This window comes from Staurois parvus, unplaced genomic scaffold (assembly GCF_062004578.1).
Source record: "Staurois parvus isolate SC_StPar_1 unplaced genomic scaffold, SC_StPar_1.0 ptg000564l, whole genome shotgun sequence".
Taxonomy (NCBI): Eukaryota; Metazoa; Chordata; class Amphibia; order Anura; family Ranidae; genus Staurois; species Staurois parvus.
Genome location: NW_028318360.1, coordinates 3,003,832 through 3,026,933, shown reverse-complemented (window position 1 = coordinate 3,026,933; position 23,102 = coordinate 3,003,832). Strand labels below are relative to the sequence as shown.

General features: G+C 42.1%; 1 protein-coding gene across 1 annotated transcript in view; it reads left to right on the top strand.

The window, feature by feature from the left end:
- The window catches only part of NOP14 (NOP14 nucleolar protein), a 44,986-nt gene extending 26,720 nt beyond the window's left edge, over positions 1 to 18,266 (top strand). The window contains exons 11-18 of the mRNA XM_089691555.1: positions 1,565 to 1,700; positions 5,466 to 5,567; positions 5,751 to 5,904; positions 11,627 to 11,786; positions 12,855 to 13,002; positions 14,708 to 14,829; positions 16,158 to 16,313; positions 17,897 to 18,266. Of these exons, the coding sequence (XP_089547681.1) occupies positions 1,565 to 1,700; positions 5,466 to 5,567; positions 5,751 to 5,904; positions 11,627 to 11,786; positions 12,855 to 13,002; positions 14,708 to 14,829; positions 16,158 to 16,313; positions 17,897 to 17,999 (1,081 nt within the window). The 3' untranslated portion in view covers positions 18,000 to 18,266. The remainder of the gene's footprint in view (positions 1 to 1,564; positions 1,701 to 5,465; positions 5,568 to 5,750; positions 5,905 to 11,626; positions 11,787 to 12,854; positions 13,003 to 14,707; positions 14,830 to 16,157; positions 16,314 to 17,896) is intronic.
- The last annotated feature ends 4,836 nt before the right edge of the window (positions 18,267 to 23,102 follow it).

Genomic DNA, 23,102 nt, shown 5'->3' with positions numbered 1-23,102 from the left:
GGACACGAGGACACCGGTGGATAATCCATAGCTGGACGGGAGAGGAAGAGCTGCCTAGTAAGCCTGAGGATTAGGACAGTAAAACTGCTTTTTGTGGACCTCTAGACATAATCAAGCATTTAACCCTTGCAATGTGGCGGAAGCCCCACTGAAAGGAAAGATTTGTTCCTTTTCCTGGATATGCGCTTTAAAAAAAATCTTCAAATATATTTCAAATTTAGAGAGCTAAACATTTCTGCCATTGTAAACTATAAATACCTTTTTGCTTAGAGTTGAGTCCTCTATTAACTGCTCAAGCCCTAAACTTGTAGTTGATACAGTTATATAATAATATTATTAGGCATGAGTTGCCAGCTCTTCAGGTCTGTGAAGCTGGTAGGGATGAGCATTAACCATTTGCCCTCCTGAGAATTTACCCCCTTCCTTACCAGGATATTTTTTGCAATACGGTGCTGCATTACTTTAACTGTCAGTTGCGCGGTCATGCAGTGCTGCACCCAAATTAAATTTACGTCCTTTTTTTTCCCACAAATAGAGCTTTCTTTCAGTGATATTTGATCGCCTCTGTGTTTTTGTTTTTTTTTGCGCTATAAACAAAAAAGACAAACAATTTTTTGTAAAAAGCCCAATATTTTTGACTTTTTGCTATTAAACATTTCCAGTAAAAACATTTTTAAAAAATCAAGTTTTTTCATAAATTTAGACCAAATTGTATTCTGTTACATGTCTTTGCTGAAAAAAAAAAATCCCAATACACGGAAATTAATTGGTTTACGTGAAAGTTATGTCTGCAAATGGCGGTATATATATATACTGGAATTTTTTTTTCTATACTAGTAATGGCGGCGATCGGCGACTTATAGCGGAACTGCAGTGGGCATTCTGATACTAACTGCCACTGAGATCCCCAGTGACACTAACACAGTGATCAGTGCTATTAAAAAGTACTGACACTGTACTAATGGCACTGTGCAGGAAGTGGTTAACATCTGGGGTGATCAAAGGGTTAACTGTGTGCTGTGTGTGTTTTACCTTGTAATAGCAGAGAGATACACAGGAGCATGCTGGAGCTGACGGGAGAGATCTGTATTGTTTACATACAGACCTCTCCCCTGTCAGTGTTCCTAGGCGATCACCAGGTGCCGGCAGAGAATCTCCGGCCGGCACTCGGTGATCGACACCTGTAGCTGCCAATGACGGCGCATGTAGGGTGGCGCATGTGCGCCCCTTACTGGGAAATACTAAATCATTTGCATATATACGTGATTTTGCGCAGCCCTGCCACCCTGTAGCAGTAGTTCTGCTATAGGGCGGACGGGAAGCGGTTAAAGTCAAGGTGAGAAACTGACAAAAGAAATAGACACAAGATGAGAAACATCCTGTTGTTTTCTCTCTGCAGGTTTCTCTTTCCTAAAAATGATAATGTTATCCACTATTTAACCTCTAAGATTGCAGCAGATACGTTTTAGAATAAAAAAGAAAGTGGCTTTGAAAACTTCCAGAAGAATATGATTTTCCAGAGCGTCATTGTTTAGAACATTTCTGTTTTCTTTTTTTATTTCAGGCCCCTGTACAGCTTGTGCCAGATGTTCCCAGAAACAGCAGCGGAGTGTGTGAGAGAGGCCCTACAGGATATCGCTCATACTTTGGATGAAGCAATAGAATCTAAAGGCCGGGCTACATTCCCCGCTTTACACGTAGTATGTAGTATTCATCCCTTGACTAAGTCCCAGTAGTTCTTTCTTTTGATTCATCACTGTAGTGGATGTGATTGTGCCCCATATAAACTGTATAGCCACATGTATCAGTCTGATCTGGAAAAAAGCTGTATTTGCTTTCGGTGGCTTTGGTGTAATTGTACTGCATTTCACTGTGTATAGTATGGAAATAAGCGCAACAAAGAATCTTGGGAGGATAGCACTATGATCAGATTTAAAGATTGATTCCTTGTTTATCTTTGGTAATTTTGATATATTCCCTCTTATTTCCTCTATTTTTTATTTTTAGGATCCCCTCATGTATGAGCCAGAATAAGATGATTAGAAACCAGAAATGTCTGTGTAGCTTCATATGCCCAGTGTGCTTAAACCTTTATTTTTTATACAAGGGTACCTAGGGGAATGGAATGGTTGGGTGTTGGTTTATCTCACTGATTGGCTGCTTTTGTGTTACAGATTGTTAGTGCCACTTTCAGATTACAAACTATGAACAGTTTTAGGCAAAAGTGCAGAGGGGTGAGCTCCAGTGTTTTCCAGCGCTGACAGATCTACTTTGCTGTCACCTCTCTGTTATCATCTTCTGGTTATGGTGTCCTCCCTTTGTGTTTGTTAGGCAGCCACTGATGAGGTAAATTCTCTACAAACATACCTTTTTTATTTACCATTGATACTCCAGCTTATCCCTGCCATAAGATGGAGTGTCCGTAGTGTAATTTAGAGGACAGCTAGGCTGTAGTCAGCCTATGCTCTGATTATTATTGCCTCTGTGTTTGTTAGGGTTCTCCTAAGTTCAGGATTTTCTTGGCTTCTTCCTGTTACCGGAGAATGTTTCCAGAAGATAAGAGTTAGAAGAAACTGTGTTACGAGTTATAAATCTTTGTTTCTCTCTGGCCAATCGCTAGGAGGTTTATTGCCAGTGCTATAGACTGGAGGCAGAAATAAATATTGAGGAAAACCCTTCTAGTAGAGAGTGGATGCCAGAAAAGATGGGTCTTTGCCTCCCAGGCCTTCTGCATGGAGAGGGGATGGCAAAGAGAAGGGCTCCAGTCTGATCCCAAGGAAGCAAAAGTTGGCCTGTGTCTTGGAGCTTAAAGTATTGTTGTTGTTTTACTGGAGGGTACATCCAGAGGTTGCAGAGAAAAAAAAGCTGTATGGAACAACTTAGATGGAGGCTTCTGTGCTGAAGAGTGTTCTGGAGAGCTGGGTATAAGCTGCCTCCAGGGAACATTGCAAAATGTCCTCATTGCTCATCCATGAAAATACCTGTGATTGATCACGTAGAGTCTGAGTTGTGCTTGGTTGTTAATAAAGGGCCAAATACCTGCACTACTAAAAGCGAAGTCTAGAGTAGTGCCTGGTTTTGGGTAGCCAGTGTCCTAATCCTGTCCTGAGTTACTGAACTAAATAAACCTGTAAAACACGAGAACAAGTGACGAGAACAAAGGACGTCTGATCGGCTGCACTCCAAACAGTCCACTTTATTGAACCAAGATAAAACCAATACAGACAGTGGAAATACAGTGGGGTACTAGCAGGTAAACGTGTTTCACGCTAAAGACATCGCTTAGTCATTACCACATGCTAAGGTGACGGTTGCCAAATTTCCCCAAGAACCCCCCCTCCAGAAATGAATTGCTAGCCTGCCTCGCTATTTAGGGGGTCATCCCCACCCACCCCAGATGGGAAGAGTGGTGCTTTGTCTTTATTAACCAAGAAAAATTACTCGTAAAATAGTTTCACATTAGTAAGGGACTGACTTCCCTGAACTGTTATCTGCATTGTGAAGAGCTGCACAGGCTCTGCATCGTGGTCCATGCACCCATTCCTGCGTGAGGAAAGAACAAACAGGGCGCACAGGCCTAGTGCATTACCATAAAATATGTTTAATAAGAAATAAAGTAGGTGTTGTACTCACAAACGACAATAAAGTCAAGCCACTCTGGCTCTGAGGAAAAGGCAAGCCCTCGGAATGCGTCAGCCTACTGGATGTCTACACTCCCTATTGTGGACTGTTACTCAGTGCGGTGTTGACCCAGCTGTTCTTTATGATGTGCCTTGACTATATTGTTGTTTGTGAGTACAACACCTACTTTATTTCTTATTAAACATTTTTTATGGTAATGCACTAGGCCTGTGCACCCTGTCTGTTCTTTCCTCATTCAGTATATTTGGATTCCCCCGGTCTATTGGCAGCAAGGTGTGCATGTCCCAGGACATTCTTAATGTGGTTGTAGCCTGCATCGAGTCCATCCCCAAGCGCAGGAGCATTTGTGTTTGCTGACCCATTCCTGCATAACTGTCAAGCTCTGCTGTGCAGGTGAGTCTGTACAGCCAAATCCATTATATATGGGCTGCCTGCTCGCAGATAAGTTCTAGTACATGAGATAAACCAACAGCTCTTCACATGGCATGGGACTGAACGCCTGTGTGACTGAGCCCTAAAGAATCTGTCATTGGACAAAGGAGCAGCAGTCTGCTGGGCTTATTTAAGTTTGGGAAAGGAAACTAGTTTCAAAGAGGCACAGAGAGATGGTTTTTCTGGTCAACAAAAGAACTAGCAGGCATCTCCTGTTGTCTCTTCTTAGACAGGTCTTTTACTTTTCTAAATATGAGAAAATAGCTGACATGTTCACTAGGGCCCTTTCACACCAATGCCCTTTTGTGCAGCTTAACCTCCTCGGCGGTATGATTCTTTCCGATTTTGTGTGCTGAAAGCGGTACCATTTTTTTGCATGGAAATATGTAGTTTTTTATTGTAGGCTGTAATTTTTAGGAATAACTCACTGAAATCTGTCCGAACAAGAGTCTAGTAAACACCCCGGGTATGATAAAACTTGAAACACGAAATCATAAATTATAATTTAATAAATAATCATAAAAAATAATAATACAATAATAATAAATGTAATTAATATAATCAAACCAAAAACAAATTTGAAATACAGAGGCAAATTCGCACATCGCTGAGCAAAGTCACAAAATCGTTTTCAGTGTCTGATGACTAATTTCCCCACGAATCATTATCACTCAATTCTGCAAGTGGTTCTGATTTACTATCGCTGTTCTAAAACTGCTTTTTGGACGTCATGGACTTTTCTAAGTTTCCAGGCAGAAAGAACAGTCAAAATGTAGGCAGGGCACAGGACAAAGCAGTAGGGACAAAATATATGTGAAATGCATTGAAACAGCAATGACAGCAAAAATGACATTTTTAAAAAATTTCAAATTTCCCGCTGGTTCCGGCGCCCATACGTCCCGACGTCACAGGGACCGGAACACGGAAGCCGGCATCGGCCGGAGGAGATGGCCGGGGATGCTGCAGGAGACACATCGCGGGAGCGAAGGACAAGGTAAGTGCTGCAGGGACCCCCTGAGCAACGCCGCATGGTAAGCCCGAGTGTACCTCTGGGTTACCGCTCTTGGTATTGAAATTTTACCCCGAGCTACACCCGGGAAAACCGCTAAGGAGGTTAAGGGTATTTTCACGCTAATGTGCTTTTGATGTGATTCCATTGACTTCTGAAAAACTGTACCAAAGATGCAGCATGCATGACTTTTCAAAGTGCGGCGCACCTGCAGTGTGAGGAGTTACTTAGCATTTAATGAGGAATAGTTTTCATACGCTTTTGTCGCCCTGAAAAAGTATGGCGAAAGTGCAAGTGTGAAAGGGGCCTAAGAATCGCTGTAGGGTGTTTGTACTTAGATGTACCTGGGAAGATGTAATTGCAGCTATTTTTCTCTTTTCAGCTTTTTTACTTCAAGATCATTGCAATTTTATTTCCTACTTCTGATTTCTGGCACCCTGTCATCACTCCAGCTGTCACTGTGATGAGCCAGCTCTTGACGAAGGTAAGAACGCACTTCCTGTTCTGTATTTCTTGTGAAAATGTCCCAGCTGACATGGCTGCATCATGGCTATCTGGGTGTTGCTTTATGAATATTTAAAGGAAAAAAAAAATATTGATGCCAAGAAGGGCAATATGCTTTCCATAAATACCAGATCTCTAGTAAAAAGTGCAACTTTCCTTTCAGTGCCCCGTGTCTTCACTGGAAGATGTGGCTGCAGGTCTCTTCATCTGTTGTATGTTCCTTGAATACGTGTCCTTGTCACAGAGGTTCGTTCCAGAGGTCATTAACTTCCTTCTGGGGGTCCTACACTTGGCCACAGCACGGAGACCTTCTATTGGTATGTACTCACATTGATCAAAGACAGCATTAGAGCCTGCTGATAACACGCTGGGGCAAGGCAATATACAGAAAATGGAGCAGTTGGTCACAGCAACTTTGTTTAATTTTCCAGTGAATAAAATATTATACCTGGTTGGTCATTATAAACAGGTACTGCAGTTTTTAGGGCTTTGACTTTCTTGAGTATTTAGCTACCCACCCCTTAACGTTAAAGCCAAAGAAAAATTAATGCAGCTCTATAATGATCAATATATGATTGTTGTTTATTTTTGTTTTGTTTTATTTTAACCACTTCAAGTCCGGACACTTTTACCCCCTTCCTGTTCAGGCCAATTTTCAGCTTTCAGCGCTGTCACACGCTGAATGACAATTGCACAGTCATGCAACACTGTACCCATATGAATATTTTAGCATTTTTTGAGACAGATAAACTTTATTTTGGTGCTATTTATTCACCACTGAGATTTTTTTTTTTTTTTTTTTTGCTATATACATGAAAAAGTCCAAAAATTTTGAAAAGTGTTTTTCTTATAAAATTTTGTAAATAAATAATCTTTCTTCATAAATCTTGGCCAAAATTTTATTCAGTTATCTTTTTAGTAAAAATAAATAACCCAAAGTAGTTTATAACCAAAAATTATAATTTTTCAAAAGAAATTTTTTTTACATTTTTATTTTATTTTTTGACATTATTATTTGTTTTTTTTTAACATACTGTCACCCTAGCAGTACAGTGCCACCATAGTGACACTGTACTACTTGTAGGGGGTGATGATTTTTTTTTTTTTACACTGATTGCTTTTACACCCATAACGGCTATAAAAGCAATAATTTCTCCTTCTCTCTGGCTGCATTCTTGCAGCCATTCAGAAATACTGTGTGAGCTGTGATTGGTCACAGCTTGTCATATGGTACAAGGCTGTTGTGAATAGCCTTGTACCATGTGACCTCTGTGATCATTCACAGATTTCACATGTAGTAAGCAATGATGTCACAAGTGACATCTTACTTACACCTATTCATGTGATCACTGATTGACCAACTTGACAGTATTGACACAGAGGTCCCGTTCAGCGATCGGTGTTCCAGATCGTGGTGCTGCGTGCTCCCAGGGAGCACGCACAATCCAAAATGGCGGGCGCCATTTATGAACAGCAACCCGCCCCTTCACTGCCACCATCCGGCCGTTTATATACAGCGGCCGGGCAGGAAATGGTTAAACACAAACAATGTAAGTACCTGAATTTGACTTTGTATCAGCCTCATGCAGTCGCTGAACAGTAGAGCTGGAGTGAAAAAAGAAGCAGTGCAAGGTCCAGTTAGCTCCTGTGCTGACAAGAAGAGTGCTGAGAGGAGAGCGCAGAGTGACACAGGGATAAGCTCATCACCATCAACGCAGTATTATTTCTATTTGAGACTTCCATCATATGAACTATGGCAGTGTCCTGCAATTACAAGCCCTAGTTGAGTGTGCAGTTTTATCTGGCCAGTCAATATCAGTTGAAATCCCCCATAATAATATTATTGCCCTGCTTCTGTGTCATTTCTGTGAAAGGAGATGTATCCCCTCCTCATACTTGAGGTTAGGGGGCCTATAGCATGCCCCCACAATTCATTTGTACTGGCAAGAAGGGGATAACTTTTAGTTCTGTGTACGCTGGCCTGTGCATTATATACCCCTGCCCTCTGCGTTATGACCTCCTGAACACTGTGCTTGTGTGTTGCACACATCTGACCCATGCACTATATACATTTCATTTTCATGTTACATTTCATACTCTTGACCATTGCGCTCACGGTACATCTTATACTCTTGACTCTCGCACTCGTTATGCTGTATAAAATATTACATATTCCTACCAAAGTGCATTGTCCCAGCACTTGCTATGTAGTCCCTGACTATTTTAATGACATTCTTCTTTAACCACTTGCCTTGTGGATGATTTACCCCTCTTCCTGACGCCCTTCCTTCCTTTACCCCCCTTCCTTTTGCGGTACAATAAAAAAAAAAAAGACTTAACAATTTCACAGCAGAAGCGATCCTCTAGCGGTGCATGCGCCCCCATGTGGCAGAAGTGCAAAATCACGTATATAGTCGTGATTTTGCACAGCAATGCCGCCCTGTAGCATTAAAACCGGTACAGGGAAGTTAAGGGTTTTTTTGTGCTAAAAGGTGTATGTAATCAGATTTTTTTTAACTGCTTATGCTGAGGGTTGTATATGTCTTTTTGTTAGACTCACTCTTGTGACACAGTAATTAACCGCTTCCCCACCACTCTATAGCAGAAGTACTCGTACAGGATTGCACATAATCGTGTATATATCTGTGATTTAGCATTTCTGGGTAGTTGGTGTGCGCGTCGCCCTACCCACGCCACCATTGGCGGCTACAGATGTCGATCACCGGGTCCCGGCCGAAGATTCCCCGCTGGCACCCGGCGATCACCAAGGAACACTGACAGGGAAGAGACCTGTATGTAAACAACACAGGTCTCTCTCCTGCCAGCACACACAGCAGCATGTGTATCTAGTAAAACACACACGGCACATACAGTAATACAGCACACAGTTAACCCTTTGATCACTCCAGATGTTAACCCCTTCCTGCTCAGTATCATTAGTACAGTGTCAGTGCTTTTTTATTAGCACTGATCACTGTCTTAGTGTCACTGGGGATGTCGGTGGCAGTTAGTCAGTTTCCCCCAGTGTCAGAATGCCCGCCGCAGTCCCGCAATAAGTCGATGATCACCGCCATTACTAGCATAAAAGAAAAAAAATTCCAGTATATATACACCACCATTTGTAGACTCTATAACTTTCACGTAAACCAATTAATTAACATGTATTGGGTTTTTTTTTTTTTTTAGTAAAGACATGTAACGTAATACATTTTTTTTTTTCTGGATTTCTTCTAAGTGTAGGCAAACAGCTAAATTCACAGTAGACATTCATATGTATAAACTTTCCTGGCTGGCAAAATATTTGTAATTCTATTTACTTTACATCTGATAATTTATTATCTTAATTGTAGGACAATCTAAAATCAGGTATTCAACTTGCCCACAACACTGCTCTGTGGTTCTATATCTGAACAAGCCACACATGTGAGCAGGGTTAGGATACTAAATAAATAGAGGCTGTTCACTCAGCAAATTGAACTTTCACTTCGCTAAAAAAAAAAGTCAATCTGAAGGAATATCTAAACCCGAGATCTTACTAGTCCTTAGATGTGGTGGCTGCAATTATTTTTTTCTTTTCTCAGTCCAGGGACATTTTCTGCACATAAGAAAGATACAGTTGCAAGAAAAAGTATGTGAACCCCTTGGGATTACGTGGAGTTTTGCATGAATTGGGCATAAAATGTGCTCTGAACGTCATCTAAGTAACAACAATAGAAGAACACAGTCTGCTGAACATAATACTACACAAACATTAGATGTTGCCATGGTTTAATTGCACATAACATGTAAACATTCACAGTTCAGGGAGGAAAAAGTATGTGAAACTTTGGACTTAATAACTGGTTGACCCTCCTTTGGCAGCAATAACCTCAACCAAACGTTTCCTGTAGTTGCAGATCAGACCTGCACAACGATCTGCAGGAATTTTGGACCACTCCTCTTCACAAAACTGTTTCAGTGTAGCAATATTCTTGGGATGTCTGGTGTGAATCGCTCTCTTAAGGTCATGCCACAGCATTTCAATCGGATTGAGGTCAGGACTCTGACTGGGCCACTCCCGAAGGCATATTCTGTGCTGTTGCATCCATTGTTTTGTTGAATTACTTGTATGCTTTGGGTCATTGTCCTGTTGCATCACCCATCCTCTGCGGAGCTTCAGTTGGCAGACAGATGGTCGTACGTTTTCCTCCAAAATGTCTTGATAAACTCTGCAATTAATTTTCCCATCAATGACAACAATCCGTCCAAGCCCTGAGGCAGCAAAGCAGCCCCAAACCATGATGCTCCCTCCGCCATGTTTTACAGTGGGGATGAGGTTTTGATGTTGGTGTGCTGTGCCTTTTTTTCTCCACACATAGTGTTGTGTGTTTTTCCCAAACAACTCAATCTTGGTTTCATCTGTCCACAGTATATTTTGCCAGTAGTGCTGTGGAACATCCAGGTGCTCTTTTGCACACTTCAAACGTGCTGCAATCTTCTTTTTGGACAGCAATGGCTTCCTCCGTGGTGTCCTCCCATGTACTCCATTCTTGTTTAATGTTTTCCTTATTGTAGATGTGTCAACAAAAATGTTAGCATGTGCCAGAGATTTCTGTAGGTCTTTAGCTGACACTCTGGGATTCTTCTTTACCTCATGCAGCATTCTGCGCTGTGCTCTTGCAGTCATTTTTACAGGACGACCACGCCTAGGGAGAGTAGCAACAGTGCTAAACTTTCTCCATTTGTAGAGAGTCTGTCTTACCATGGACACATGAACATCAAGGCTTTTGGAGATACTTTTGTAACCCTTTCCAGCTTCATGCAAGTCAACAATTCTTGATCGTAGGTCTTCTGAGAGCTCTTTTCTGCGAGGCATAGTTCACATCAGACAGTGCTTCTTGAAACCAGTAAACCCAAAACAGGTGTGTGTTTTTTAAGGGCAGAACAGCTGTCAGCAACACATCCAATATCATCACACTGATTGGAGTCAAGGTTGGCTCACTCCTGGCTCCAATTAGCTCTGGGAGAAGTCATTAAGCTAGGGCCTCACATACTTTTTCCTCCCTGCACTGTGAATGTTTACATGTTATGTGCAATTAAACCATGGCAATATCTAATGTTTGTGTAGTGTTATGTTCAGCAGACTGTGTTCTTCTATTTTTGTGACTTAGATGACGTTCAGACCACATTTTATGCCCAATTCATGCAAAACTCCACGTAATCCCAAGGGGTTCACATACTTTTTCTTGCAACTGTACCTGTTGACTTTGCCATAAGGGCTGTTTCACATCAGAACGCTGTACGGCAGAGGCATGTTCAGTGAGCGTTTCCTGCACCACGCTGAAAACGCATTGCCTTTGCAATCTGCTGCGGGTGCCAATATAATGTTAACAGCACCCCAAATGCAGACCACAAAGCAGTGTGTTTGCATGGTACTGCAGTACGATTTGTTGTGGCTCGTTTTTAGAAGTAGTGCATGCACTATGTTTTCCACGTTCTGGTGCAATTTCAGCCCATTCACATTAATAGACTGCAAAATTGCACCACATGGGAATGCGCAGGAAAGTGTGACGCGTTCTTTTGCGATCCCGGTGTAAATGCAGCCGGTGTAACTTACAGAGCTATAGTTGTGATGTATCAGGCCTCTGCAGGAAGACCACTGCTTTCATACAGAAAGCAAGGGTCTTATTTTGCAACTGCTAGCTGAGGACATGTTTTTCTGCTCAGGCTGTGACTGCTTTAGAAAGAAAACAAATTGTAAAAAATTGAACACCTTTTTGTTTTGGTGCACCTGGAATTGATTTATTGGATTTAAATCGAGAAGTTTAAAAAGGGAAAAACAACTGGCACACATTATAGGAATGTGAGAGAGAAGAAAAGCAGTCACATGCCAAGGGTGTCCTGGAAAAGATAGACTGAGTGTAACATGCTGGGAGTTAATTCTTTTCTTTTTTTTCCTTTAGGAATTCTGATTTCAATAAATGTTTGTATTACATAGCAGGAGGTAGCAGTTTTTCCTCATACTGATGTCTTGTCTCACACTTGGCTGTATTATGACAGGTTACTCCGTTGTTCCTCCATTTAAACACCACGGAAAGTCATCTGGACTTCTCCTGACAGATAGTGATGATGACATTAATTCTTGGAAGAAGACACACATGCCGCTGACAGCAATCAATGGACTGAACACAGAGGACAAAACTGAGATCAATCATTTTAGGTGAGTATGTCATATATTGACACTCTGGTGTCCAGTACCAGATTGCAGTGTAAGGCTCGCAAAAAAACGCTGGATGAAAAACACTGATAATAGCGTTTTTGTGCTGGCTTGTAGTAGCATTTTATTAGCGTTTTTTAAAGTACATTAATTAAAAAGGAGCTTAACAAAAGATGTTCGGAGCGTTCTGTGTTTTTTGGGGGTTTTTTGCCTGGACAACACTCCCAAAAGCTTTACAAAACCATTTTTTTCCTAAACACGCTTGAACAACGCTCCCAGCATGAAATAGTGTGCATGGACAAATAGGATAACACGGTTCGCTTCTAGGAGCAGAAAATAAAAATGCTCAAAGCTTCTATGAGCTTAAAAAAATGCTAGTGTGCATGGAGGCTAAAGGAAATACCTGGATTAAATATGCCAAGTGAATTTGTTTAGCTTGTTGCCAATAATTGTATCAACATGATTATTTTAAAAATTGTGGGGAGAATTAACAAGTGGTGCAAGCATGGTTTCGTAATACTTCCTCAAATCCATAATAAAAAATGACACGATTTTGCCTCTTTTTTTTAAGAGTAACCTCAGGGGCTGAGATCACATCGAGGCCACAGGGATGTGGATAAGCCTCAGGCAATACCCCTCTAATAAAAAAGGAGAGCCTCATGAATGTTGTTTAGAGGGAGAATGAACCAATGCTGTGTGAGACGATGAACTATCTCCTCTTTTTCCTATGGCAGTGCTTGCGAGCACAGTGCTTACAGTAATAAAAGTATTATAAAATGATGACGTACCAAGTAAAGTGTCATCATTTTATGATAATACTTTTATTACTGTAAGCAATTCAAAGCAATATGATTAAACCCTACAGATACAGCGTGTCACTGATTTAAAAGACATTTCCCATGGTCATCACTAAGATATTTAAGGTCCCACTGCAGTTCTGAAATATTATATCTTTTAAATGTGATAGTTGTGACCTCCAGTATACAAGAATTTTACAGTTTATGCATTGTAGAAACAAAAGTATTTCATATACAGTGTTGTCGCTAATACAGCTATATCACAATCCTACAGGCTGACGTGTGTTGCAGTGAGCTTAGACTTGGTAAAAAGATGTGTGAACATGTATGGATCTTTACCAGCTTTCTGTGAGATTTTCAAACCAATTTTCCTGCTTATCCATGAACACCTTCCACGAAGCACATATCCAAAGGAGATCCAGGTAAGATGTCCAGAAATATATGTCAGGGGCTATGTCAATGGGCAAATGCAGCATGGTTTTAGGTGCAATGAGACCTTGCAGTTGTGATCAGTTAGGCCCCATGTACATGGGGCACTTCTGAACGATGGAAACTGCTGGAAAATGTAGGTTAAAAAACGTCTGTTTAGCCGCGTTTGCGTTTAGAAGCGTTTTTTAAAGATAAGCACAGGAGAACCTCCCAAATGCCCAGAATGCACTGAAAAGTGGTCAATTATTAACTATTTCAGACTGTTACAGAGTAGAAGCAGAGATAGCAGTATGTGTTTAGATAATTAGGTGTGAGTCGCTCATTAACATTTCTTTTGTTTCCAAGGGTGGGAAAGGTGTCTGGTGGAGTGAGTCATTAAGGTCACCTGGCAGGGGGTCTCCATGAGGAATTTGAGGTGTGAATGTGCATTAACATATATTTTGTTTCCAAGGGTGCGAGAGGTCTGAGGTGTGAATTGGTCATTACAATATGTGACAAGCTTGGTAGGAATATCCTGTGTTCAGTGTTTTGTCCATCTGATTACCTTGAAAACGCTTTGCATGCATTTTTCATGATGAAAAAGCTCTGGACACCATCGGGAACTGGAAGAGTTAAAAAATAAATTTGAGACGCAAATGCTTATAAACACGATTTGCCACGTTTAGCCGTGTTTACAAGTGTTTTGCGTTTGAAACGCTGATAAAATCGACTGCTGAACGCATGTTTTCTGCGTTCAAAAAAACAACTGTAAACTCAAATGCCTGTAAACGAAGATGCCTGTAAACGAAGATGTGTACATGGACATATAGGAAAACATTAGGGAGAGTTCAGGGGCTGCTGAAAAAAATGCTGAACAGCTCCTGAATGTGAGTTTATCAGCTGCAGTGTACATGAGCCCTTAGAGGTGCTTTTGAGATCATTTGCCGTTCATTGATGGTGTATTTGACTTGCTTCTGAGTTGCATCATCCTGCTTCAAGCTAATGCGTTCCTGTTGACTCTCCTTGTATATACAGGCAGTTGTCCACACAGGTAGTAGCAAACTATTTCATATAGAGTTTAGTGATCTGCTCACAAATAATCATCGTACACCCCTAATAAAGAGCTTAAGAAAAGCAACCAAAAGGTCAAAGGATTCCCCAGGGGACTTTAGAGGCAGAAGATCTGAAACATGAAATATATTAAAAAACAGTAATCAATCTTTATTATTAATTCCAAAAAAATGGCCAATGGGACAAAGGTAAAATACAATATGATACACCAAATCATTAAGCCAGCATATACCCAAGTATATTTAGAAATACAACAATATAGATACATGTTTTGCTTAGCGATAATAAAATCTTCCCATAATTCCCAACATGTTTCAGAACGGAGTTCCTTCTTCAGGGAAAATTACTGGTATAATGATGAATTGGTAGGTGTATCTGTGTAGATTGATTCGAAAATCGGCATCCTCAAAGCAGAGGCAGTCTAGCCAAAATCAGCGTAAGATCTTTAAATTCACATCTCCAGCTCTGAAGGGGTTAATGCAAGGTTCCCAGTGGGGCACCACCCGAAGGAAAGGCTAATCTGGTCATAGCAGTCACAGCAGAGGTATGCTCAGCAGTTGTGCAAACAAAGATTGATTACTTGTTTTGTAATTTCTTGCTAAGGTGGTTGTAACTTTTATAAAGTGACCTTTTTTTTTGTTCTTTCAGGATATGTGCCAAAAAATTTTAGATGATATTGAAAGACTTGGAAAGAAAACCTACAAACAGCTCATGTTTGAGAAACAGGCACCTGTGGCAATGAAAATGTTCACACCAAAAGTTATGCCTGTGTGAGTATAGAAATGAAGTCACAAATGGGGAGGGGGAGGATAATGAACATTGATCAAAAAGATTGTGCAGAGGGAGAGCAGCAGGTCAAGTCTGCTATTAAAGCGGTATGAAACTCCACTTTTTAAAATAATTGGCTCCGCAGGAGGTACAGTGGATATAAAACGTCTACTACATGTTAAAATGTCAGGTTTCTGTGATGTAAAAAAATGAGACAAAGAAATCATTTCAGTACTTTTTCCACCTTTATTGTAACCTATAAACAGTACAACTAAAACAATATGGTTGCATAAGTGTACACACCCTTAAACTAATATTTTGTTGAAGCACCTTTTGATTTGATTCCAGCACTCAGTCTTTTTGGGTATGAGTCTATCAGCATGGCACATCTTGACTTGGCAATATTTGCCCGCTTTTCCTTGCAAAAACACTCCAAATCTGTCAGATTGTGAGGGCATCTCCTGTGCACAGCCCTCTTCAGATCACCCCACAGATTTTCGATCAGATTCTGGTCTGGGCTCTGGCTGGGCCATTCCAAAACTTGCATCTTCTTCTGGTGAAGCCATTCCTTTGTTGATTTGGATGTATGCTTTGGGTCGTTGTCATGCTGAAAGATGAAGGTCCTCTTCATGTTCAGCTTTCTAGCAGAAGCCAGAAGGTTTTGTGCCAATATTGATTGGTATTTGGAGCTGTTCATAATTCCCTCTACCTTGACTAAGTTGAAGAAACAGCCCCAAAGCATGATGCTGCCACCACCATTCTTCACTGTGGGTATGGTGTTCTTTTGGTGATGTGCAGTGTTGTTTTTGCGCCAAACATATCTTTTGGAATTATGGCCAAAAAGTTCAACCTTGGTTTCATCAGACCATAACACTATAAATACATCAGTGGTTCATATAGTGAACTCGGTGTAGAGTTATTCACCCTGAGGTCATCACAGAGGACAAGGGGGCACTCTTTACGTCTGGAGGAAAGGATATTTAATCTCCAAGGTTTCTTCACAGTGAGAGCTGTGAAAATATTGGATACACAGAATATAACTGGATACTAACATTTATAGGATCCAGGGAATATCCAATTGCCTCTTGGGGGATCAGGAAGGAATTTTTTCCCCTGCAGGAGCAAATTGGATCATGCTTTGCTGGGGTTTTTTTGCCTTCCTCTGGATCAACTGTGGGTGTAGGATTATAATTTTTTTTTTTTAATTGTTGAACTGGATGGAATTTTGTCTTTTTTCAGCCAAACTAACTACCGTATGTAAGTCATATGTGACATATCTAGACAGTCAATCTCTGTGCTGGCATCTTACATGTTTCTCTCTTTGGGTCAGGCTGGAATTTGGCAGAAAGCAGGGCTGTAATAAGGTGGAACGAGAACGAAAGAAACTTATTCACAAACACAAGCGGGAACTTAAAGGAGCTGTGCGAGAAATCCGAAGGGACAATCAGTTTTTGGCAAGAGTAAAGCTTTCAGAGACCATGGAGAGGTGAGTGAACCAAAACTAATGTCTTCTTTATTATCCATTTATATACAGATTATTCAGAAATACACTTATGGCCCAGCTAACCACTGCTGCAGTCTACATGAAGCATTGCTTGTAGGGATGCATGCTATGCAGAGTAACATGAAAAGAAAATAAAGCCTTGTCTAGATCAGGGGTTCTTAAATCTGAAGTTTACTTTTAAAAAGTAGCTTTAGCCACAACACTTTACTGTAATGAAGGATGTCTCATGTTGTGCAGGTAGCTGTACCCTGGAGAGATCTTCACTGCAGGGATGCCTGTCCTCGTCCTCTTTCTGAGCTTCTGGTGCTGCATTGGTCAACAGCTTTCCGGCTTCAGGCAGAACGGTAGTACAGATGGTACGATGGGAACACACCTTTTTCTCCATTATCCTCCATTTAGAAAAGTTCTTTCATTGACTACACTGCTTCTAACACAATCTGGGAATGGGAAAAGAATCCCCTGACTGATCAAACTGCCCCTATTCAATTGTTTTTGTTGCAAGTGCACTAATAGGGCTACAATTACCCCCCATTTACAAATCATGCTACAAGCAGTGTAATCAATGAAATGACTTTTCTCAATGGAGGAGGAATGGGGATGGGGATTTAGAGCCAGGAAGAAGACAGGCATACCTGCAGTGAAGATTTCTCCAGGATTCAGCTCAGCAAACAACTTGAGACATTGTTCAATAAAGGTAAGTGATGTGACTAAAGCTGTAGGGATTTTTTTTTTTTTTTTGTAATTAACGTTCAGCTTTAAAGCTGAAGTTTAGCAATTTTGGGGGGATAAGCACCCTTGTAATGGTGTGTATCCTATGTTCCACAGGTTGCTGCTTCATTTAAAATCCTTCCTTCCTGCTACCAGATACTGACCAGAGTGGTCTTCCTGTGCTGCAGGGGTTAACAGCAGTGGCTGCGAATGTGTGAAACTCGTGCTGCCCACCTTCCCCCTTCTGCTCCCTCCACCAGTAATAACATAACTCCTACTAATATTGTCCCACAATGCAACACATTCTGTGAATAGACGGTGAGAACCTGTCATTTATCTGCTCTTCCTCCATTCAAAAATCACATTGCACTTTGGGACATATTTTGTGCTTAGACACAGTTAAGTGGTGAGCCATCTCAGACAAATCCACAACACTGTTTGGGACCCATAGAAAAAACACTGGTCTAGATGCATTGTCAAAGTCTTTCTTCAACTGGCTGCAAGGAATCATGAGAATATTATATATGATGAAAGAATTACATAAACAGAAGCTACCTTCTGTGCAAATCACATCAAAACAATCAGAAGATCCAAAGATGCCGGCTCTATCTTCCCCCCTCCCACACCGTATTGGTCCTTCAGTAGATGGATATATTGGTCAGGTAAAAGCCTCAGGGGCTATAAGGGGGGGGGGGGGGGGTCCTATGTCTCTGGATCTACTGATTGTTCTGTTGCTTGGTTGTTGCTTATGTTTTGTTTATGACCACCCTGTCACTGCTCTATCACTGCTTGGATAACTGACTGTTTATTGATTTTTAGTTGTTACCATTGCTTAACATCTACATTTCAATTGCCAGGGATGCGGAGAGGAAGAGGAAGGTAAAGGAACTCTTCAACAGTCTGTCAACACAGGAGGGAGAATGGAAAGCCTTGAAAAGAAGAAAGATGAAGGGGAAGTAACATGGACTTACTGTGCCTATAACATGGAGGGATCTGCAGAAAACATTACCTACTACCTGTCCTTTTATGAGGACAGCTTTTATCTTTTTTCCATTTTATGGAAACCGTGTTTGATATGAAATCTATAATGAATATTACATGTGGACACATGAAGCCATGATTGACTTTTGGACTTGGTCAAGCCTTTGTTTACTGGAAAGGAAGTGTAATGTAAATTTCCAATTTATGGAATACATCACAATTACAAATATATATTTCATGTTCTAACATTTGTGTTTCTGTTTTTCACATGTATTTTCCTACAATCAGCATATTATCATGCCAGGTTTTCCTAGGCTGTGCAGATGTATAGCTGCAACTTGGAATAGATGATGGTGTTGCTGGTGAGATATTTGATCCTGAATTCCCTGAACTGCCAGAGAGATAGGAGGAGGGTCAGGTCGGGTCCTGGTCAAATGCATTGCTTTGGCCAATCACCAAGCACTGTCAGAGCACAGTGCATTGTGGGGCTTGGGCAAACAGCCCGCCGAAACACCCTTCCCATTCACGTGTTCACCAAATACACGAATAGCCGTTGTTTGATTCGGACTTACATTTGACTCGAACATCAATCATGAGCTTTCGTTCGGTGGTATTTGATCGCCTGTGCGGCTTTTATTTTTTGCGCTATAAAAAAAAAAGGCTGACAATTTTGAGGAAAAAAACTATATTTTGGACTTTTTGCTATAAAACATGTCCAGTAAAAAAAAATTAAAAATCAAATTTAGTCATAAATTTCTGCCAAAATGCATTCTGCGACGTCTTTGCTATAAAAAAAAACCCAATACGTGTAAATTAATTGGTTTACGTGAAAGTTATAGCGTTTACAAATGGCGGGAAAGATACTGGGATTTTTAGGGTTTTTTTATACTAATAATGGCGGCGATAGGTGACTTATGGCGGGACTGCCGGCGGACATTCTGACATTGGGGGGTACTGACTTGGGGTCACTGACATCCCCAGTGACACCAATACAGTGATCAGTGCAAAAAAAAAACACTGACACTGTACTAATGGCACTGGGGCGGAAGGGGTTAAGTTTATTATTCAGGGAAAGGGTAACTGTGTGAGGGGAGTGTTTTACTAGGGGGCGGGGGTGTGTACTGCAGGGAACACTGCTGATCGGGAGAGAGAAACTCTTCTGTCCCGATCAGCATGTCCTGGAGCTGTCAGGGAACTGACAGAAAGCACAGCTACTGCAGCTGTGCTCTCTGTCAGCGATTGCCGCCGATCGCCGGGACATAGCCGGTAACGACTGGCTGTGACCCGGCAACTGACATCCGCGGCTGTGATCGGCGGGACAGGTAGGGCGGCGGCACGCCTCCTACCTGTTTACAAAACACATGTTTTAAAACGTGCTTTTGCCCAGCCGTGCCGCCCTGCCACCGTATTTATACAGTGGCTGGGCGACATGTGGTTAAAGTGACTCTGTCCTTGGATGTTTGATCAGACTTTTCTTTTCAGAAAATATTCCCTTTCCAGCAAGTACTGGATCAGATCAGTGATCGGTGGGCACCCGAAAGACAGGAGGAGCCAGGTGAGCCTGCAGGGGACCCGAGAAGAGGAGGATCCAGGCTGCTCTGTACAAAATCACTGCCCACAGCCGGTAAGTATAACATTTTTGTTATTTTACAAAATAGAAAAAAAATGAACCTTTAGAATCACTTAAAGCTTAGTTAGGTTTTGACTGAACTCAAACTTCACTTCTCATTATTACATTATTGCACTGGCAGATACATAGAATGGACTGGTAATCTCCCACTGATCACATCTATATTACTGGCATTCTGTACACATAGAAATGGCAGGTGAAGTGCACTGATGTGAATGGAGCTGAAAACAAAGCAGAAGTCTATAATCAGACAGATCATGGGGATGACGTCACTGAGTATACACAATTCTAACGGAGGAATTCAAATGCCGCATGAGGATACAGATGAGGGTTGTGCAATAAGGAAGATAAAGAACGTAAACACACACAGAGACCCAACCAACCAAAACGTGACGGCAGCAGATCAACTCCAGGAGAGACACGGATGGCACAATGTTCCTCGCTGCTGTGCGGGGGAGGGGCTGTTATTTTATGAAATATGACAAACAATGCAACAAACGCTGCGACCACACACAGAGGAGTCCCTAAGGTTGGTGTCACCCGGTATGGTAACATTTGGTGACACCCCCTCTGACGATCCCCGTAGGATGGATCAGAACTGCGGATTGAGCATAATGGATCAGACTCTGATCCATTATGCTCCCCAATCCGCAGATCCGATCCATCCTGCGGGGATCATCGGCTTTCTTTACAACTTACCTTTTCTTCTAGCGGGTCCGCTGTCACCCTGTATAGGTTGTATACCCACACTCCCCACACCTACCTCGGGACACCACTGATCACACATCACACACTCACTGAAGGGATGGATCTTCCAGCGATCAGAGAGAACATTCCCACAATACACTCACAGCTCAGCACTGATAAGCCACAAGGACCTTACAGGAACCAGGGACTGCCCGACACATCCTCTTCCACAATACAACTTGTCCTGGAAAGGGAGAATCAGTCCCCGCAGACACACACGCAGTCCCTGATGTCTTCTGGCCGTCAGTTCCCACAGACACACAGTCCCTGACGTCTTCTGGCCGTCAGTTCCAGCAGACACACATACAGTCCCAGACATCTACTGGCCATCAGTCCCCACAGACAGATAAAGTACCTGATGTCTTCTGGCCATCAGTCCCCCCACACACACACAGTCTTTGGCCTCTTCTGGCTATCAGTCCCTGATTTCTTCTGGCCTTCAGTTCCCTCACACAGAGTTCAGGCTGTATGTGGCCACAGCGCACAGTCCCCAAAGACACACACAATATGTGACCTCTTTGCGTATGAAGTGGTCATTTACATGCACAGTCCCCAATCCTCTTGCAGTCAGTGCCCACAGACACACACAGTCCCAGGTCTCCCCCAGCTAGTCTCCGATCGTTTCTTGCTTTCAGCCCTCACAGGTGCATAAAGTCCCCAAACTTGTTTGGCTGCCAGACTCCAGTTATCTGTCCCCAATGACTGAAAACCCGTCTCCTGTGCCTATTAAAGGATAAGTTCACCTTCAGGAACATGTTACACGCACATTTAGGGTGTGAAATGTAACATATTACTAAAGGAGTGCCCCACCCCACTGATCCAGATTGTGACAGCATGCCTGGGGCATTTTCCCCATTAAAAAAACAAAAACAAACCAAAAACCACATGGGGGAAGGGGGGTCGGGGGCTCTGCCCACTCATCAGCATCATTGATTCACAGAGTTCTATGAATGGGAAAACTACAAAGGCTGCAAAGGCAGATGGCTTGTAGTTCTCCCTCCAGGTAGTCCATTGATTCTATCGTGTAACTGCCGGTCCTTACAAGGTATGAGCAGACAGCTACACAGACTGCAGGAGCCCTGAACTGCGCTCGTGATCTACTGATCGAAGGTGCAATGCTTTACAGGCTCATAGATAGGAAAACATTATAAATTACCATTTTTTTTACCAAAAAAAAGTTTGTGCCTCAAAACCACTTTAAACAGCACGTTGATTTGGTGGGCAGTTCAGTTGCCAACTGTGAATAATGTAATTCAATGGGGCCTCCCTGAACAAACCCCCCCAAATTTCAGTGTACTCTTCAGTGCTGCTCAGCATTGGATGTCAATGTCCAGATAGCACACTGGGGAGAACTGACAGACGCACAATCAAGGTGACCGCTACAATGTAACATCCAGACCGCTGTCACTAGGCCTTCTGCTAAATAGGTTCAAGTGGTTCTAAAGGTTATTTTCTATTATTTAACTGCCTCCCGCCATGTAAGGAAATGACAGCGCAACGCGGTTTTCTCATTCTGGGAGGACGTCATATGACATCCTCCCACTGTAACTGCGCGTGCGCAACCCCGGGGGCATGCAGTGCTGCGATCGGTGGTAAATAAGGAAATGCCGGTTATCGGCATTTCTCTCCTCATGAGCTGTCACGCTGACAGAAGAGAAGAGACCCGGTAATTGCATTACTCAGAGGGGACATGTACACTGATCATCAGGGCACTGATGATAAGCGTGCCCTGATGATCAGTGTAGCCCCAGCCGTGCCACCTGTCAGTGCCCATCAATGTCACCCACCAATGCCCATCAGTGCCACATATCAGTACCTATCAGTGCACATCAATGCAACATATCAGTGCCTATCTGAGCTGCCTTTCAGTGCCACCTACCAGTGCCAGTCAGTGCCACCTATCAATGCCAGTCAGTGCTGCCTATCAGTGCTGCCTGCCAGTGCCCCCTATTAGTGCTGCCTTTCAGTGCCCATCAGTGATGCCTGTCAATGCCCATCAGTGCCACCTACCAATGCCTGCTCAGCAGTGCCACCTATCAGTGCCCATCAGTACAGCCTTATTAGCGCAAATCAGTGAAGGACAAAAATCACTTATTTACAAAATTTTATAACGGAAAATAAGAAAAAAAATTTTTTTTCAAAATTTTCAGTTGTTTTTGGTTTGTTTAGCAAACAATAAACCCAGAGGTGATTAAATACCACCAAAAGAAAGCTCTGTCTCAAAAAAATGCTAACAATTTCATATGGGTACAATGTTGCATGACTGCGCAAATGTCATTCAAAGTGCAACAGCGCTGAAAGCTGACAATTGGCCTGGGCAGGAAGGGGGTAGAAGTGCCCGGTAGGCAAGTGGTTAAAATAAACATGTTATACTTGCCCCTGCTCTGTGTAAGGCTAAGTCCACACCTATACAGTTTGCATTTGATCAGGTTCTGCAGTGCATTTTGCGGTGCATTTTTGCACGTTTTATGCGTTTTGCATTTTTTTTCTTCAACTTGTTGCTGGGCAGATTAAAACACAAAACGCATCAAAAAAGGACTACATGCTTTTCTGCGGCATCTCCATTGAAGTCTATAGAATCAAAAAGGCACCAGGTGAAAATGCAGAATTGTGAACCTGTCATATAGGAAATCAAGTTAAAATGGACTGCTGTGCGTTTTACGGAACAACGGAAAACGTGTAGGTTTGGACCTAGACTAATGCTT